This window comes from Gobio gobio, assembly GCF_949357685.1.
Source record: "Gobio gobio genome assembly, chromosome: 7".
Taxonomy (NCBI): Eukaryota; Metazoa; Chordata; class Actinopteri; order Cypriniformes; family Gobionidae; genus Gobio; species Gobio gobio.
This window is the reverse complement of record NC_137103.1, coordinates 54,802,516-54,819,772: the sequence shown is the minus strand read 5'-3', so window position 1 is coordinate 54,819,772 and position 17,257 is coordinate 54,802,516. Positions and strand designations below refer to the sequence as shown.

General features: G+C 37.4%; 1 protein-coding gene across 1 annotated transcript in view; it reads right to left on the bottom strand.

Moving 5' to 3' along the window:
* Positions 1–921: 921 nt before the first annotated feature.
* Positions 922–17,257, bottom strand: part of parp14rs3 (poly(ADP-ribose) polymerase family member 14-related sequence 3) — a 57,895-nt gene continuing 41,559 nt past the window's right edge. Inside the window, exons 20-26 of the mRNA XM_079821743.1 lie at positions 17,073–17,135; positions 16,803–16,982; positions 16,550–16,729; positions 10,436–11,053; positions 8,380–8,534; positions 6,248–6,422; positions 922–3,393 (exon numbers count right to left, since the gene is read on the bottom strand). Of these exons, the coding sequence (XP_079677869.1) occupies positions 3,095–3,393; positions 6,248–6,422; positions 8,380–8,534; positions 10,436–11,053; positions 16,550–16,729; positions 16,803–16,982; positions 17,073–17,135 (1,670 nt within the window). The 3' untranslated portion in view covers positions 922–3,094. The remainder of the gene's footprint in view (positions 3,394–6,247; positions 6,423–8,379; positions 8,535–10,435; positions 11,054–16,549; positions 16,730–16,802; positions 16,983–17,072; positions 17,136–17,257) is intronic.

Below are 17,257 nucleotides of genomic sequence, written 5' to 3'. Positions count from 1 at the left end.
TGTTTATTTTTCCTCAAAGGTTTCAGAGTAAATCAATGTTTCATACACTCAGAATGATTCAAACACTGCAGAATGGGCTGTCGATGTAATGCGTCATCTTAAGAGTGATTTATTATAGCAAAAAGTGATGATCATACTGTAGTAACAAGTGTTAGAAACATCCGGACACGAGAACGTGGTCAGAGGTCAGTGATCATCTGATGGCCAGATATATTCATATATTCATAACACTTTATAACATTGTTCCGTTTGTTAACATGAACTAACAATGAAAAACACTTTTACAGCAGTTTAAAATGTTATTTATTAATACATTATTCAAATTAGGGATGCACCGATATGAACATTTGGGCCGAGATAATTCTTCATATTTGAAAGCCGATAACCGATATGTTGGCCGATAAATATGAATCAAAATTTGTATATAATTTTTGATTTTATGTAATTGAGATCATTTTTATAGGGATGCATCAATATGAAAATGTTGGCTTATACCGATAATTCTTTATATTTTAAAGCTGATATATTGGCCGATAAATCTGAATACATTTTTTTGATTTTGTAGCATTTTTAGATGCTTTTTATAGGGATGCATCAATATCAAATTTTGACCGATATATTGGCCAATAAATCAAGATTTTTATATAATGTTTGATTTTATAACATTTTGAGATCCCTTTTATAGGGATGTATCAATATGAACATTTTGTCCGAAACTGATATTTGAAAGCCGATAACCGATATATTGGCCAATAAATCTAAATCCAAATTTTTATATAGTCTTTGATTTTATATAATTGAGATCCCTTTTATTGGGATGTATCAATATGAACATTTTGCCCAATACTGATAATTCTTTATATTTGAAAGCTGGTAAATGATATATTGGCCGATAAATCTCAATCTAATTTTTTTTTTTTTAAATGCTTTTTATAGGGATGCATCAATATCAAATTTTGGCCGATACCAATAACTGATAATTCTTTATATTTAAAACCCGATAACCAATATAATTGGCCGATAAATTTGAATCTAAATTTATATATAATTTTTGATTTTATATAATTTTGAGATGCTTTTTATCGGGATGCATCAATATGAAAATTTTCGCACATATTGATAACCGATAATTCTTTATATTTGAAAGCCGATAACAATATATTGGCTGATTAAATCGGAATCTAAATTTTTATATAATTTTGAGATGCTTTTAATAGGGATGCATCAATATCAAAATTTGTGCCGATACCAATACCGATAACTGATCTTTTTTATTTTTATTTAAAAGCTGATGACCGATATATTGGCCAATAAATCTAAATCCAAATTTTTAGATGCTTTTTATAGGGATGCATCAATATGAACATTTTGGCACATATGGATAACCAATAACTCTTAATATTTGAAAGCCGATAACGATATATTGGCCGATTCAAACAATCAAAAATGTTTGATTTTATATCATTTTAAGATCCTTTTTATAGGGATGCATCAATATCAAAATGTCGGCACATACGCATAACCAATAATTCTTTATATCTGAAAGCCGATAACCGATCATTTGTAGATGTTTAAAGTGATGTTTTACATAAATTGTACAATTCCGCAAGCGATTAATTGAATTAAATATAGCTAGTTTTGCTTATCCACCATTAAGATACATTACATTTTCTCCCGGGTCTCTAGAAAACACTAGCATCACAGTTGCTGTGCATTGATAGCTCAGGCAGTGTACTAACCTACTATTCTCCTACTATACTAACTACTTCTCATGATGGAGTTCTACAGGAGGCCATGAGCTTCATGCAACTTCTCTAATCTATAACCCACTATCCTACTGTATCATTTTTAGATGCTTTTTATAGTGATGCGTCAAGATTTTGGCTGATACAGATAATTCTTTATATTTGAAAGCCGATAACCGATATATTGGCTATAATTGTTATAATTTTAGAGAGCCTGATTACAAAAACAAAAGTCTCATAAGCCATGTCCTCCTAAGCACACAATTATAATGTTCTCATCATAATGTTATGTAGTCTATATGACAGACATGTGCTGCACATGTTGCTCTGAACTGCAATTCAAACCCATTATGGTGAACTGTGCACATCTTAAGTGTCTCAGCTGAAGGAAATAACACATCATTTATCGGCTTTAATATATCGGCCAAGTATTCTTATAAGACCGATATGGTGGCTGATATATATCGTGCAACCCTAATTAAAATCACAAGTGGTATTTGTTCACTGCAAAAAATGCTTTTCTTACTTAGTATTTTTGTCTTGTTTTCAGTCCAAATATCTAAAAAATCTTACATTAAGAAGCATTTACTAGACAAGCAGAAGTTTTTGTCTTGTTTTGGGGGAAAATAACTCAAAATTAACTGAGTTTTTGCTTAAAATAAGCAAAATAATCTGCCAATGGGGTAAACAAAATAATCTTGTTTTTTGTTTGAATTAAGATTTTTTTTGTTTACCCCATTGGCAGATTATTTTGCTAATTTTAAGCAAAAACTCCCTTAATTTTGAGTTCTTTCCCCCCAAAACAAGACAATAATTTTTATTTGGCTAGTAAATGCTTCTTGTTTTGAGAATTTTTAGATATTTGGACTGAAAACAAGACAAAAATACTGAGTAAGAAAAGCATTTTTTGCTCACAGCTGATTGGTCCAATTTCAGTTTGAGATCTCTTATCCAGAACCTGGAGCAGGTTAGCCGTGGAGCGTAAGTTACAATGGAGATGAACACTGCTAAAAGCCAAACCACTTTAATGGTACCTAAAACCCAGGATTGGCACAAACTAAGCTTAAACATATCTGGCTAGCCAGCTAAACCGGCTTCATGGTATAGGCCCCAGGTATTGCTCATTGTTAGTTCATGCTAGTTAACAAACATGGCCTTTATTGTAAAGTGTTCCCAATTAATTTAGCGATTGTTCTTTGTTTTGTGTGTTTGCTGACAGACAGCACTACTGATAAAGCTGCGTCTGAAAGCATTTTTTCATGTGTTGGAGTCCTCTAGATCCCCCCATTTGTCCGTCCGTCCGTCCACACAGAGTTTGTAAACGTGATCATGTGCTTGTCAGATTGAGATCAGGATGTAGATTTGAAGGTGATGAGGTACTCCGGATACGCTCCGGCGTCACAGAACACCACGAAGATGAAGGGGTTCTTCAGGCTGTCCACAGCGCAGTCGTGCAGGCCGGCCCGCGGGTCAGCGGGGTCCATGGGGTCCGGCTCCTTCATTCCCTGCCTGCTCTGACACAGGGAGCCCGTCACCACTCGGGCTCTGTAGATGTACTTCAGCCCCTGGGGGTCTGGGTTGGAATACTGATCCTGGCAGGAGTACCAGGCCTCTTTAGCGAAGTACGTGCCATCGCCATGAACAACCGCTTGAAACGAAACACATGTCAGAGGTCAGTATTGAGAAGAAGCTGGGACTTCTTTACGGAAGCTCCTTTCCACCATTGGGACTTTTACATTCTGGCCGATACTGATAATTCTTTATATTTAAAACCCGATAACCAATATAATTGGCCGATAAATTTGAATCTAAATTTATATATAATTTTTGATTTTATAGGGATGTATCAATATGAAAATTTTGGCCGAAACTGATATTTGAAAGCCGATAACCGATATATTGGCCGATAAATCTGAATCAAAATTTTTTTTTTTAAATGCTTTTTATAGGGATGCATCAATATGAACATTTTGGCACACTCAACAATAACTCTTTATATTTGAAAGCCGATAACGATATATTGGCTGATTTAAATCTAAATCCAAATTTTTCATAAAATGTTTGATTTTATATCATTTTAAGATCCTTTTTATAGGGATGCATCAATATCAAAATGTCGGCACATACGCATAACCAATAATTCTTTATATTTGAAAGCCGATAACTGATCATTTGTAGATGTTTAAAGTGATGTTTTACATAAATTGTACAATTCCGTAAGCGATTAATTGAATTAAATATAGCTAGTTTTGAGTCAGAATTGTGAGATGCACTGCAAAAAATTATTTTCTACCTTAATATTTTTGTCAAACAAACAAATATCTGCCAATGGGGTCAGAAATAACGTTTCTGAGCTCTTTCGCTCGTGTGTGTGTGTGTGTGTGTGTGTGTGTGTGTGTGTGTGTGTGTGTGTGTGTGTGTGTGTGTGTGTGTGTGTGTGTGTGTGTGTGTGTGTGTGTGTGTGTGTGTGTGTGTGTGTGTGTGTGTGTGTGTGTGTGTGTGTGTGTGTGTGTGTGTGTGTGTGTGTGTGTGTGTGTGTGTGTGTGTGTGTGTGTGTGTGTGTGTGTGTGTGTGTGTATGTTAACGCAGCACTGTTTTATCACTGCAAAAAATGCTTTTCTTACTTAGTATTTTTGTCTTGTTTTCAGTCCAAATATCTAAAAAATCTTACATTAAGAAGCATTTACTAGACAAGCAGAAGTTTTTGTCTAATCTTTTTGTCTTTTGTATAATCTTTATTTTGCTTACCCCATTGGCAGATTATTTTGCTTATTTTAAGCAAAAACTCCCTTAATTTTGAGTTCTTTCCCCCAAAACAAGACAACAACTTTTGCTTGTCTAGTAAATGCTTCTTAATGTAAGATTTTTGTGAAATTTGGACTGAAAACAAGACAAAAATACTAAGTAAGAAAAGCATTTTTTGCAGTGATCATATTAGACACGTGAGTGTGTTAAAGTGAAGTTATAAAGCTACTCTGTGCGTTTGCTCGGCGCTACTATGAGACACTTGTTCACACTGCAGTGAGCGAGATCATATTAGCGATAAACATGCTAGCCTACTCGCAGTAAATCAACACCAGATTTACACAATCAGACTAACTGTGTTGAGCTGGAGAACAATCATTTGTTTCTGTCCATCAATGATCCAAACAGTGTCTAATAAAACACATCAGATATTAAAGCGGCTTTGGTGTTTCCATGGTTACTACTAAATAAAACCAGAAATCGAGGGTACCACAAGTGTCCTGGTTAAAATGGCTTATTTCTCTGGATTTAAACATTCTTGGGAACATTAGGGATAATGCAAGTACACAAGTCAACACAATATAAAACACTAGTGGTTTTTGGATATTTTAATCCTAAAATCTTACATATTGTGCCTCTTAAAGGAACACTCCACTATTTTTGAAAATAGGCTCTTTTTTCAGCTCTAGAGTTAAACACTTGAGTTTTACCGTTGTTTTTAATCCATTCAGCCGATCTCCGGGTCTGCACTTTTAGCATAGCTTAGCATAGATCATTGAATCTGATTAGACCGTTAGCATCTCACTCTAAAAATGACCAGAGTTTCGATATATTTCCTATTTAAAGCTTGACTCTTCTGTAGCCGTACCATGAGCGGCGCAATGACATTACACAGCGCTGTGTAATATCATTGCACAATTATCTTTGGTCATTTTTTGAGCGAGATGCTAACGGTCTAATCAGATTCAATGATCTATGCTAAGCTATGCTAAAAGTGCAGACCCGGAGATCGGCTGAATGGATTCAAAAACGGTAAAACTCAACTATTTAACTCTAGAGGAGACGGAAAATGAGCCTATTTTCAAAAATAGTGGCGTGTTCCTTAAAGTGGATTTTTCTGACTCCACTAGCAGATATTTCTTCTTGTTTTAAGCATAAAATTATTTAAGACTTAATATCTTCAGTCATTTTGCTTCTCAAGTAAATGTGTCTCAATTTAAGAAAGTTTAGATGTTTGTACTGAAAAATAAATAAAAGAAGAACATATTTTGCAATGTTAAAAACTCACAATTCTCTATATTTTTATTCCATAGTGGAAACAAACTTCGATAATTATGAGAGAGAAGAGTCTGTGTCTTTTACTTAATCAATCTTATATTTTATCCACAAGTGTAAATTTATTAAAAATGAAACTCGACATGTATCTGACTTGTGTTCCTTCTCAAAAGAAAGCTGTGTAAATCATTTCAAAAGGTGTATTATTTTCTTGCTCCCTGGCATATAATATAACATACAGTCATTCTGTATTATACTTATGTCGAAAAAAGGTAATTGCGCCTTTTTATTTCACAATTCTGACCTTTTTTCTTGCAATTGGTGATATAAACTCACAATTCTGTCAGATAAAAAGGTGTAATTACCTTTTTTATTTCTTATTCTGTGATGGAAACAAGCTCTAAAGTATTAGTGTATGTTCTGTAATAAAGAAAATCAACTTTTTTATGTGTCAGCGGTGCAAAAGTAGGCCTGAGACGTACCGTTTCTCCCACAGAAGCTTCGGTTGAAGCCGTTCTTGTTGATCTTTTGGCAAATGTCTTGGTTGGTTCCGTGATAAAGCAGGCGCTCGTTTGTCTGTTTGGGATATTTCTTATCCACGGCCTGTTTCAGCACACAGTATCTCTGCCACTGGGACTGACTCTGGATCCTGTCAATCTGACAAACCATTTCAGATGTTAATAATAAACGTGAAACCAGTCACACACTTCAAACAAATGATGTTCTTTAGTATTTCTGTCTTGTTTTCCTGTCCAAGATACATACTTAAGAATGTCTGTTTTACAGATATTTTCCCCGATATTCAAGCATTTTTCCCCATAAGTGTGTATCAGTTTTGTAATACACACTCTATTTGCCAAAAGTATTGTGCCGCCCCTCCAAATCACTGAGTTCAGGTGTTCAATCCCGTCATGGCCACAGGTGTATAACTCCAGCTCTAGGCCTGCAGACGCTTCTACACACACCAGTGAGAGAATGGGCCGCTCTCAGGAGTGTGTGTGTGTGTGTGTGTGTGTGTGTGTGTGTGTGTGTGTGTGTGTTCGCTTCTACACACACCAGTGAGAGAATGGGCCGCTCTCAGGAGTGTGTGTGTGTGTGTGTGTGTGTGTGTTCGCTTCTACACACACCAGTGAGAGAATGGGCCGCTCTCAGGAGTGTGTGTGTGTGTGTGTGTGTGTGTGTGTGTGTGTGTGTGTGTGTGTGTGTGTGTGTTCGCTTCTACACACACCAGTGAGAGAATGGGCCGCTCTCAGGAGCTCAGAGAACTCAAGCGTGGGGCCGGGATCGGTGGACACCTGTGCAGTAAGTCCAAATATTATACTAAATATTCCACGCTCAACTGTTTGTGGAAGCGATTGGGAACAACAGCAACTCAGCCACGAAGTGAAATCACAGAGCGGGGTCAGCGCATGCTGAGGGTCACAGAAGACGCCAACTTTCTGCAAGAGCTCCAGACATCTGTGGCCTTCAGATGAGCTCAAGAACAGTGTGTAGAGCTTCAGGGAATGGGTTTCCATGGCCGAGCCGCTCATCCAAGCCTTACATCACCAAGTGCAAAGCAAAAGGTGGGATGCAGTGGGGTAAAGCGCGCCACCACTGGAGACATGTTCTCTGGAGTGACCAATCACGCTTCTCTGTCCAATCCCATGGACGAGTCTGGGTTTGGCAGTTGCCAGGAGAACGGGACTTGCCTGACTGCATTGTGCCAAGTGTAAAGTTTGGTGGAGGGGGATTATGGGGTGGGGTTGTTTTTCAGGGGTTGGCCCCTTAGTTCCAGTGAAAGGAACTCTTAATGCTTCACCAAGACATTTTGGACAATTTCATGCTCCCAACTTTGTGGGAACAGTTTAGGGACGGCCCCTTCCTGTCCCAGCATGCACCAGTGCACAAAGCGTCGCTCCATAAAGACATGATGAGCCAGTTTGGTGTGGAGGAACTTGAGTCCTGACCTCGACCCGATTGAACAGCTTTGGGATGAATTAGAGCGGAGACTGAGAGCCAGGCCTTCTTCTTCTGCGCTTCTAGAAGAATCCCCATAAACACACTCCTAAACCTTGAGGAAAGCCAGAAGAGCTGAAGCTGTTAGAGCTGCGACTCCATATTAAACCCTACGGATTAAGAACGGGAAGCTCATGAGTGTGTAAAGGCAGGCGTCACAACACTTTTGGCGATATAGTTTATCTGATTTAACGATAAATGGCCATTAAAGCATTGTATCTGAGGGTCACCAACGGTGTTCAAAGGTAAAATAACATGTCTTATTTAACATAACAGCAATTAATGCACACATTTTTATATTACATAGATGACTGATGTGTAGTTGATGTAAATTTGGAAGTAATTCGTCAAGTCCTGTCCCAATAAAGACGTAACTTTATCCCGACAGCAACATAGTGTCGGCCCAGATCCGGCCCAGATGTGGATTCCACACGTACCAGATGTTGCTGTCTGGGACATTACCGGTAATGAAATGACCCCATTGGCAGATATTTGTTCTTGTTTTAAGCTAAAACTCATTTAATTTATATATATATATATATATATATATATATATATATAAGAATGTTTAACAAGACAAAATACAGAGGAAGATGATTTTCAATCGTCATTTTACCTGTTGAACCTGTACGGGTGGTACACCAGTGTGAACACTGGAGCTCAAAAAGTCTTTTTTTATCTTCTTGTACTCTTCTGAGTCTGATTTTAAGGTGATTATTTCCAAATCCTGTCCATCCATTTTGGTCCATGTTGGAAGCTGATGAATGATCGCTGAGAAACAAGTGAAGTTACAGAAAGAAAATCAACTTCATGTTCATGATCCCATTGCAGGGTTCCCACTCTTTTTCAGCAACCATTTTACAATTTTACTACGGCGGGAATAAAAGACGAGGATCATGCCAAATATTGCTTTCTAAGTCTTTAAAAGCCGTACAGTTTAATGCCATTACTTAACAATCCAGCATTTTTCAATATGAGCTCTTAATCATACATTATGACTATGGAAGTTTGTTTACACTACAGAATAGAAAGAAAAGGTAATTGTGACTTTTTATCTCGCTATTCTGACTTTCTCGCAATTGCGAGTTTACATATTTGTGATATAAACACGAAAATTGTTGCAATTCTTTTTTCCTCAGAATTTGACTTTATAACTTGCAATTGCAGTTTAGATCTCACAATTCTGAGAAAAGAAGTCAGAATTGCAAGAGATAAACTCACAACTGCGCAAAAAAGTCAATTGTGAAGAAAATATTTATATCACGCAATTCTGACTATCTTGCAATTCTGACTTTATAACACACAAATGTGACTTTATATCAAAATTATGTGATTAGGGAGCAGCTTACGAGTTAACATTCACTGCATACATTTGAGCAGTTAATAGCATTAGCTATTAAACCTCATTATTCAAAATACTACTCACACGTATCAAACTCAGCATTCCTGAACATGTGCTTTCTGCAACTGGCGCTAATTGTTTGGGCCAGCGGTAAACTCTTATACTCGGCTAAAGAAATAACTTTTTTTTTAAAGAATTTTCCCAGAGAACAACTAGATTTTCCAGGACATTTGACATTTTCTCTAATTTTCCATGTGTTTTCCAGGACTGGAATAATTTTCCAGGACAAGTGGGAACCCTGCATTGTCTTGTTTTCAGCAAAAACTTGCTCATTTTTCAGAAAACAAGGTCATTTTGCTTCTTAAAGGATTAGTTCACTTTTAAATAAACTTTTGCTGATAATTTCCTCAGCCCCATGTCATCCAAGATGTTCATGTCTTTCTTTCTGCAGTCGAAAAGAAATTAAGGTTTTGGATGAAAACAGTCCAGGGTTTTTCTCCATATAATGGACTTCAATGGGCTCCAAACGGTTCAAGGTCCAAATGACAGTTTCAGTGCAGCTTCAAAGGGCTTTAAACGACACCAGATGATGAATAAGGGTCTGATCTAGACAAACCATCAGTTTCTGTGAGAAACCCAGCAGTATTTATGCTATTATTTTACCTCTTATCAGACGAGCGTGATCATCTCTGAGCTCAGCCATAACTTCCACTAAGTGAGGTCAAATTAGATGGTGGTCATAGATATATCGATAGTAGATGCCTCATTCTACTGATCCGTGCAGTCGCTAATGAGGCATCTACGTGTACATCTATGACCACGATCAAATTTGACCTTACTTGCCGGAAGTTATGGCGGAGCACAAAGACGATCGCGTTTCTCCTGTTAAGAGGTAAAATAATAGCATAAATACTGCTGGGTTTCTCACAGAAACTGATGGTTTGTCTAGATAAGAGCCTTATTCATCGTCTGGTGTCGTTTAAAGCCCTTTGAAGCTGCACTGAAACTGTCATTTGGACCTTGAACCGTTTGGAGCCCATTGAAGTCCATTATATGGAGGAAACCCCTGGACTGTTTTCATCCAAAACCTTAATTTCTTTTCGACTGCAGAAAGAAAGACTTGGACATCTTGGATGACATGGGGGTGAGTAAACTATCAGCAAAAGTTTATTTAAAAGTGAACTAATCCATTAAGTAAATGCATCTTGATTTAAGGATTCTTAGTAGCTTATTTTTGTCTTGTTTTCCAGTACAAATGGAAAAGAAAGTCATGTTTTTGCTGTGATATACAGACTTTGGACATGAAAAACGTTGGATTTTGAACTCGTACCCGTGTCCGAATCTCCCTGCAGAGTCCTCTTGATCCTGCAGGACTCCTGCTTGCTGTTTGTGAGCTTCATCTGGCTGAAGTCCACCGTGTAGCTCTCGCCGTTCTCCTGGTACTGATGGCTCTTCTGCTTGCGGTGGAAGGCGAGCTCGATGTCGTAGCTGACTGTGGGATCCAGCGGCTCCCAGCTCTCTCCTCGGACCCGCTCCCAACACAGCGTCTCCTGCAGACGCTTCACCTCGCCCGCTCGCGTCTCTCGATCTCGCGCTGCTTGGATGAAGCCGTTTATCTTCAGCACGGCATCCAAGACGTCGTCTTTCTTCCCTGATACGGTTAACTCCTCCAGACTGGTCACCTGAACGCTGACCTGATTGGCTCGGCTGAGGCTCACGATGGCCTTCTTGTCGTCTTCAGAAAGGTCGGCGATGTGTCTCGACTTGATGTCTTTACTGACGCACTCATCAGAGATCAGCTCATCTAGGAGTCTCTTGACCTCGGCCAGGTTTGTATGGGAAACCCCGTAAACATCAACGGACATAATGGGGAACAAGACAGCGGCCGTTTCTCTGGCTAGACAAAGGGTTGGTAGTTGAGTCCGGCTCACCGGTGGCTGCTGACGTACTGTTGAGAAAACACAGGTTAAAGGATTAGTTCACTTTTAATTTACTCTAATTTCCTCACCCCCATGTCATCCAAGATGTCCATGTCTTTCTTTCTGCAGTCGAAAAGAAATTAAGGTTTTGGATGAAAACAGTCCAGGGTTTTTCTCCATATAATGGACTTCAATGGGCTCCAAACGGTTCAAATGAGTTTCAATACAGGTTCAAAGGGCTTTAAACGACACCAGATGATGAATAAGGGTCTTATCTAGACAAACCATCAGTTTCTGCGAGAAACCCAGCAGTATTTATGCTATTATTTTACCTCTTATCAGACGAGCGTGATCATCTCTGAGCTCCGCCATAACTTCCGGAAAGTGAGGACAAATACAATCGTGGTCAGTAGGGATGCCACAATTCTCAATATAATATTGAACTGTTCGGTACGGCCTTCGCGGTTCAATACGCGCCTGTGAATTGCGGTTTTTCGGTTTTGCATTTAATTAAGTATTTTTCTACAAATTCTATCATTTGCCTCCATCCCAATACTGAACAACGCGACATACATTCGCATCACAGGTTAGTGGTGGAGTTATACTCACGGGACACTATAGATATTCACAATCAAGAAAGTTCATTATTTGCATGCGTTTTAAAGCCTTGTCGGCGTGTGCGCGGTTTTAACATGCGTTTTTCCGAGCGCGCGCACTAAACGCTTGTCAAACACGTGATTACTGGACTAAGTAGTCGTCTTACTGCGCTAATACTGTCAAATACACACAAGGTTAACATAAACACAGTCGGTTATGTCTAAAGTGAAAGTAAAATCGGCGCATCTGTATTAGATGCACGCAGGGCTTTAATTGACAGCAGCGCAGCCTGAACACGCGGTCCTTAAAGGGACAGTTCACCTCTAAAATTATGTCATTATTTACTCACTCTAATATTGTTCCAAACCTGTATTCATTTCTCATTTTTGAGTGAACTATCCATTTAATGTTAATACAACAACAAAAGACAAAGAGAAAATCACTCAGTTCTTGACTGAAAAACTCTAATACAGTAGCTTTAATAAGAATCAATGTATATTTTATAGTGAAGTCTATGTAGTGTTTTAATTTTACATTTATTCATTCAATTTCATACTTAATGCTGCTGTTCAGCTCTGAGCTGCCAATGTAAATCTTTATATATATTTATCTTATATTTTACAATACACTATGAATGTGTACAAGGGTTTTTTTTAAGTAAAGTTTTAAGTTTAAGTAAGGTTTTTCAATTCTTTTAAGTAAAATAAAGAAAGAGTATTGCAATTAAAAAATAGTCTTTATTCTCCTTAACCTCTTGCTGTTCCTGTCGCTTAAGAATAGAATAGCAAAAAACTAAAGTGACAAGCCATCAGAACCGAACCGAACCGAAAACCGTGGTTAAAAACCGAGGTATGTATTGAACCGTGGACTAACTGTATTGTTGCATCCCTAGTGGTCATAGATGTATACGTAGATGCCTCATTAGCAACTGCACGGATCAGTAGAATGAGGCATCTACTATCGATATATCTATGACCACGATCGTATTTGACCTCACTTTACTGTTTTCATCCAAAACCTTAATTTCTTTTCGACTGCAGAAAGAAAGACATGAACATCTTGGATGACATGGGGCTGAGTAAATTATCAGCAAAAGTTTATTTAAAAGTGAACTAATCCTTTAAAGTAACCAGGTGCTTCACACAAGAACAAATATCTGCCAATTAACTTTGAATTTAGTTATTTTCTGACCCCACTGGCAATTTTGTTCTTGTTTTAAGAATAAAGTCGCTTATTTTTTATACATTTAAAGTTAATATCTTTAGTCACTCTCGAGTAAATGTGTCTTAACCTCTTAACTGTCACTGTCCCGCTGGCACTCTTTTTTTGATCGCCTTTTTTCGTATCATATATTTGAGTAATTAGCATAAATTCGGTATCATTCGAAAGCTTACGAACTCAAAATTCATCCTGTGAAACCCATTTTGAAATTGGACGTTGCTTTACCATGGAAACGGTACTTTAAATTCTTCTAGCGGGCTCTTCCCCCTAGTGGGCGGTGTCATGTTTCATATTACAACATTTGTTTTAACTACTTTATAATCAAAATGTTTTCTAATCTTGACAAAACACATATCGTCGGAAAGGTCTGAGTCTCAAGGTTCCATATTTGGGAACTGTTTTGTGATGGAAGTGACATTTGGACAGAAATTTACAGGAAAATGCATCAAAAAAACAATCAATGGAATTTCAATGACACCTGGTGGCTATTTGTGGTATAGCACCTGAACAAAATCTCATGGGAACTTCAATTTTTGTGATATCAACTTCAAATTTGGAACACAACTTAGTTAGACATGGGTTTGATTTTATAGTAATTTTAGATTAAAACATTTTTGTAAAATATATATTTTATATAAAATGAAAAATATTTAGTACATTATTTTTTATTTACAGTAAATTTAAACTTCCATAACTTTTTCATACTCTCATATTTTGAATTGCTTTCACTTCGGCAATAATCTGCCGTGTGTTTTCTTTAAAACAAGACCAAACTTAGGTCTATATAAACCAAAGCATTCTTGAATTACAACCCTTTAAATTTGGAAAGTGCATTTTCATTTGTATTCTCAAAAGGGGGGGGGGGGTGACAGTTAAGGAATGTTTAGATATTTGTACTGGGAAACAAGAGAGAAATACTGGGGAATAATTATTTTAGCAGAGTATGGGAGCAGACAAAGAGTGCAGGTTTTTTCCTTTCTTTGATTATTAGTTTTTTTACCTCTGCCAAAAAAATGGATGTGGGGTGTGCAATATTGACAAAAAATTATATCTCAAATTCATAGTTTTCACGTGAACGTCCACCCGGAGGGCAAATCAAGCTTTCCTCCATTGCCCGCCAGTCCTTTTTACCAGGTTTGTAGTCAGTATTAAAGGGATAGTTCACCCAAAAATGAAAATTCTGTCATTATTTACTCCGCCTCAAATTGTTCCAAACCTGTATGAGTTTCTTTGTTCTGCTGAACTCAAAAGAAGATATTTTGAAGAATGTTTTATAACAAAGCAAAAAGAGCAACCATTGACTACCATAGTATTTTTTCCCTACCATGGTAGTCAACGGTTGCTTTATCTGTTTGGTTACAAACATTCTTCAAAATATCCTCTTCTGTGTTCAGCAGAACAAAGAAACAACTTGAGGGTGAGTAAATGATGACAGAATTTTCACTTTTGGGTGAACTATCCCTTTAATACTGACTACACTCAAAAAAATGATTTATGATGCTGTTCACTTTATTTCAGCAATTCATCTTGATTTAACACCATTATATTAGGTTTCTGGTTCAAATGTAATTGATTCATGTTAAACTGACTTAAAACCGTTACTCTTTGACATAACTTGATGTTTTCATTTTGAAATAACATGTTTCAATCAAGTAACCCAAAGAAATAAGACTTTCACTTCCCATCATGCTTTGCAAAGGGGCTGAATTCAGAGAGTAAATGTTTAAATAAAGTGCAATTTGATGCATTTTTAACAAGATGAGAAAACGGAGAGTTTTTAATGCTTAATGTTTGGTTATGTTGGTATTTAAAAGTTTGTGTTATAATAGTGTTTTTGGAGGTTATACCGTTGTGGTGAAGTGTAGAGCATGTGCTTGGGCTGAGGACCTAATAATAACCATTAAAGTTGATTTAATAATAAAAAACTACTCTTGGCATGCCATGGATGTAACAAAACCATATTCTGGCTAGTCAATAAAATCTTGTAAAAGGTTTTGTAAATGCACTCAAAAGCTATTCTTGGAATTAATGTAAATAATCATGGAAATGTGAATAAATGGCTTTCTTTCAGCATTAAGCTCTTTTGTTAGGCTAACTTAAATAAATGAGTTGGTCCAAAACATTTCAAATTAGTTGGGCTGACACTATTAAATTAAGCTGTGGCTAACCATTGTAAATAAGTTGAATCAACCTTAATACATCAAGTTGACCCAACGTAAGTACATTAAATTGGAATAACAGAATTGCATAATGCTGAAATAAAGCAAGTTAATCATGTGGAAATACTTTCCATGATTTTTTTATGTTCATTCAAAGAGTAATTTTTTTGAGAGTACAAACCTGGTAAAAAGGACTGACGGGCAATGGAGGAAAGCTTGATTTGTATTTTGGCTTATAGTTTTGGATGGCAGATGTCGTATTTGATTTAGCCTATATTTCTCTGTGACATTTTTATGGTGTTGACAGTAGAAAAGGAAAATAATTTTTCAGTATTGAAAATATAGGTGTGCTATGAAATCTGGGATAGGTAGGCTGCGAAGGGTCCATCTGCTGTACCCTTCCTTTGCGTAATCGCACTTCAAATGCGGCCTCTGAAGTGCGCAGCTTTCACATTGGGACAGCCTTCGTTGCGCCGCGATGACGCAATTGTGAGTGCATGCACAATGATATTATAGCGTCTGAAAATAGTCCCCAGCGCTCTCTGTGACAGCAGGGGCCTGTACCATGATGGTAGTTTAACAAACTCAGGGTTACAGGATTAGTTTCGAGTTGACAAAACCAAACCAATCTATTCAGGCTTTGTTGGTCCCATGATGCTAATCATCAGCTTTCTCTGTCAACTCAGGCTTTGATCCTGAGTTTAGGAGTTTAGCTGTGACATCAGCAGTGAACAGCCAATCACAAGTGATTCACTTCACTCTTCTGCAGAGTATACATGATTGAAAAATATTAAGAATTTAAACAAATTTACACAGAAGAAAAGAGCTGTCGAGGACAACTTTAAGAAAAATCTTATACGTCAATGCAAGTAAAATTTATGAAGTTAGTTTAGTTGATATATAGAGAGAATTGAACATTTATGCTCACATGTATTTTTTTTTAGATTTAGTTATTGAATTTAAAGCTTATTTGTATGACCTTTATATAGGCTATTTATTTTAATATTAACAAAATGCATATAAGTGATTGATTTACTACAATTATACATGTGTAATTGATTAAGGGTATAATAATTACATAAATTATTTTTAAATAATTCAAAATTATTATTATTATAAATAAGCATTGTTAAAAGCCAGAGGCTTAAGTCTTTCAAAGCCATTTGCTATGTAGTGACCTTTTAATTAGGAGTAGAAAAAGGGGGAGTGGCTTAATTGCATCAGATATGTGTCACTTTGCTCACAGCTGATTGGTCCAATTTCAGTTTGAGATCTCTTATCCAGAACATAACCTGCCCTGGAGCAGGTTAGCCGTGGAGCGTAAGTTACTATGGAGATGAACACTGCTAAAAGCCAAACCACTTTAATGGTACCTTAAACCCAGGATTGGCACAAACTAAGCTTAAACATATCTGGCTAGCCAGCTAAACCGGCTTCATGGTATAGGCCCCAGGTTGTCATGTTGGTTATGTTGACGGAATGAGACGAAATCACTTATTGAGTGACAAAATAACAAAATATATCGCGCACACTATTTCATAAACGTACCAGTAGCACTCCGAGGAATCTTCTTGCACTTCTTGACAGCCTCCTGAAAGTCAGGCAGCAGTTTGGCTTGGAAGATCACGATGTGGACGCGCTTCAGATGTTTCGGCGAGTCCTTTGAGAATTTCATCAGAGCTTCAGTCATTGCATTGGCGACTCCGGCTGCCGGCAAGTTTCCAGCTCCTGAAGGACATTCAACATTGCGTTTTCATCCAGACCTCTTGGTTTGTCTGCATTTCTCAGTGCGTGAACTTACCCGTTCCAAGAGCTGGGAATGAAACCGACTGAATGTGGTTTTCTTCACACATCCTCAGAACGTTATACATGCAGCTGCTGATGCCTTTCTCACTCGTCTGGCCAACCATATGAACGATGTGTTTGATATTTGAAAGATTTCCAGCTTTGGTCAGGATCATGCCGTCGGCAGGCTGAGGCGCTTGATTCAGGAGAGAAACAATGAGCAATTATTCTCTGGCTTAGAGGTTATACTGGGCAGAAATGGCCACATATATGATGAAAGCTGTACCTTTTGTTTTGCACTCGTTCACCACAGTTTGTCCTGATGCTTTGAGAATGGCTCCTGATACACCTGTGCGTAAAGACACCTTTATTTCTAAAGCACTTCATACAATATAGATTAAAGCAGCTTCGCATGAAATCAATGATGCAAACTTCTTCAAATATGAGACCAATTCAAATTCTGCAGCTCTA